Below are 3,200 nucleotides of genomic sequence, written 5' to 3'. Positions count from 1 at the left end.
TTATACTTTCATGTAATGTATCATAAAACATATCTAGTGACAGGTCAACGTCTGTCGTATGATAGATTGCATCCCAGGAGGAAGCTAATAAATAATGTTTAACACCCTCAAAGTTAATTTTTTTAATTGTCACTTCTTTGTTGTGCTGCAAATTGTGTACATTAAAGTTATTTAGAGTTAATGCTGTTAAACTGTGGTCGGTAATGTTAATGTGAAAAATTCCTGTTTTGAAGTTTGTTAGATTTTTGTGCCTGACGAAAATGTGATCCAGACATGAAGCATGTTCTGTAGTTATTCTAGTGTTATCATTTATAAGCGAGTTAAAACTATTATTTTGGAACATAGATAGGTAGGCTTCAGATTCGGGACTATGTTTTCCTATATCTATATTAAAATCTCCAATAACTATAGAATTTGGTTTTAATTGTTTGAGAACAGGTTCTACTTCTTTTACAAACTCCAATTTTGAAAACTCATGCATTCTATAAACGCAAAGTAATGAAAATATTAGGTTGTCAAAATAGATTTGTAGTAGCAATACATCTGCAGTTGTCATCTTACGTTCCATAACATTTGCCTTAATTCTATTATTGATGAAAACCACTATGCCACCTGATCTGTACGTCTCGTTACAGTTATAGAAGGAGGTATAATTAGGTATTTGGTAGTGTGTTATTTCATTATTAAAAATCCAAGTTTCAGTTAAGATCAAAACATCAATATTTCGTTCTAGCTTTTGCAAATACATTAAAAGTAAATCAAAGTTTTTCCTGAGGCTTCTAATATTTTGATGTATAAACGATATATGATTGAATTTGTTTACAGGGAAGAAAGACTGATCCAATGTATTAAATATACAACTCATATAGTGTTAAAGAGTTAAATATGAATAGAAAATAGCTAAAAAATAACATACTTAGATCTAATTACGCGTAGCATAAACTATTTACAACTTATCTAAATCAGCGAAAGTGTCAACCTTCTTACATTTTTCTCCTTCGCCTCTTCGCACGAAGATCTTGCCGTCCCTGGTCCACACGTATTTGTACCCCTTCGTTTTCGCAGCCTCTTTGGTCCTTGAGAGGAGTTGTTTATTTTCTGGCGAGAGATGTTCATTGATAAACACTTTATTCTGTAAGTTGAATCTCGGGTTGATCTTATTGGCTGTCAGTGGTCGCACGTTCCTGAAGCTGCTGATCCAGACGTCCTTTTCCTCGAAGGTAGAGAAACGGACAATGATAGGCGGCGTCCTCTTCTTATTAAAGGAAGGTATGCGGTGAGCTGCTACCACTCTTTCTCTCTTCAGCTCGACTCCGATGGCTCTCCCAACGTCGTGGATGATGGCGTAAACATCTTCATTATTTGATTCAGGCACTCCGTCGATTTCTATATTTTGTTTCCTGGAGTACTGTTCTAGGTTTCTCACCCGTACCTCCAGATTCGACACGTTGTTCCGTAGCTCCAAGTTCTCTTTCTGAAGCTTAAGGTTATCTTCCTGGGTTTTCTTTAATTCTTTCCTGACATTCTCCATTAGTTTGTTACTTTTCTCAACTGTGGTATTGAGGAAGCTCAACGAGGTGCTGAGGCTAACGTTCTCGGTGGCAATCTTCTTCAACTCTTTCAGCATTTCTTTCTTGAATGCCTCGATAGTGTTGACTAGAAACTCCTTGCTGATGGTCGTGGTTCCTGCTGATTTGCTACTGGCCACTGATGAGGACTCCGGTTTACAGGAATTACATATCCAATCTTTCTTGGAACTCCTTGTTTTCTGCGGAACACAGTTAAGATAGCACACTGCTCCACAGTTCTCTGCACACCTCACCAAGTTAGGTTCACCATCACACGCTGAGTTACAGACACTGCAGTTAACCGGCATTATTTGAAAATCGTCACTTCGCGATTTTTATAAAAATTATTAGTGTCGGAACACGATCGACCTACACGTGGCTCACTATGACCTTGAGCTCGGCGCACAGCGATAAGGTCCGCACTGCTCGGCTGACTGATAACGACGAACCAAATTCCTTAATCGTTTTCGATTATTGTATTTTAGAAAATCAAGACGTTATTAAGGAATATTTCGTAATGTCTCGTCATAAAAATATCTCTTGCATTTATCTTTCTCAATGCTTTTCAAAGGTTGATAAACCAGTTATAAGAAATAATTTGAATATGTTGTGTGTTTTAAGCAAGATGATCAATATTCGAGAAAGATTTACAACAATTATGTGGGATCTGATATGAGTTTTAACCACTTTAATGAGTTATGTGATAAAATTTGGAAAGAAGACTACGGATTTTTAACAACTAATCTAACTTTGAAGCCGAAAATGGTAAATATTTGAATAAATTTTCTAGTATAAACGTGTTATAATCTCGTACGTTTTCACGTTCCACGTTCACGTTTCAAAATTTTTCTAATTAAATGGCGAACATATCTTCTGAAGAAGCGAAAAACTTTGATCAAATCGAAAAGAAATTAATCAAAGAATTTAAAGAACAGATTAGAATTGATAAAAAAACAAGAATTTCTAAAAAAAATTAATCAACTTGTAACTTTTGCAATTAAAAATGTTGTAGGTAAAATTGAAAATATTTTAAATCAAAATAAAAATATGATGGATTTAGTTGTAGTTGTACGACAATTTGCTGATATTTCGATTCCAGAATCTGAAGTAGAAGAATTTGAATTACCAAAACTACCATCTTCTACACCATTTAGACCCCGAATCATTGAAGATTCTACAGTAGTTGAACCAATAAGTCCTGGGACAATTGATAAAATAATTGGTGAAATTGGTACAAAATTTCTTAATAGAGCAAAAGATGATAAATTTGGTTTGTATTGGGATAGAAAAAAGAAAAGTTTTATGATTGGAAATTTACCAGTGAATTGTGAAAATAATAATATAATTATTAATAAAAAACGTATGGAGGTACTCAAGGGTTGTAGAGATTATTAACAGACAATGATGTTCCACGAAATGATATCTGTTCCGAAGAAGATTTGAAAAAGTATACTGAAATTTTATGGAAATCTGATTACCAAAAATAATGATCCATCAACTAAAAAGCCTAAATCAAGTAGAGGTAAAAAATATATGAATTTAATTAAACCAATTTAGGAAAAACGAATCAAAGGATCTGATGTAAGAAAGTACAGTGATAATAAGATTGAATACAGATATAACGACGAATTT

At 34.0% G+C, this 3,200-nt stretch overlaps 1 protein-coding gene across 1 annotated transcript; it reads right to left on the bottom strand.

The window, feature by feature from the left end:
• Positions 1–946: 946 nt before the first annotated feature.
• LOC124356510 lies at positions 947–1,876 on the bottom strand. The gene has a single exon (XM_046807563.1). The coding sequence runs from the start codon at positions 1,874–1,876 to the stop codon at positions 947–949; it is 930 nt and encodes a 309-aa protein (XP_046663519.1).
• Positions 1,877–3,200: the final 1,324 nt, after the last annotated feature.

This window comes from Homalodisca vitripennis, chromosome 3 (assembly GCF_021130785.1).
Source record: "Homalodisca vitripennis isolate AUS2020 chromosome 3, UT_GWSS_2.1, whole genome shotgun sequence".
Taxonomy (NCBI): Eukaryota; Metazoa; Arthropoda; class Insecta; order Hemiptera; family Cicadellidae; genus Homalodisca; species Homalodisca vitripennis.
This window is presented reverse-complemented; position numbering and strand designations above follow the sequence as displayed.

Excerpts from the sequence above, each read along its gene's own strand:
- LOC124356510 (XM_046807563.1), bottom strand. The coding sequence starts at position 1,876 with ATGCCGGTTAACTGCAGTGTCTGTAACTCAGCGTGTGATGGTGAACCT.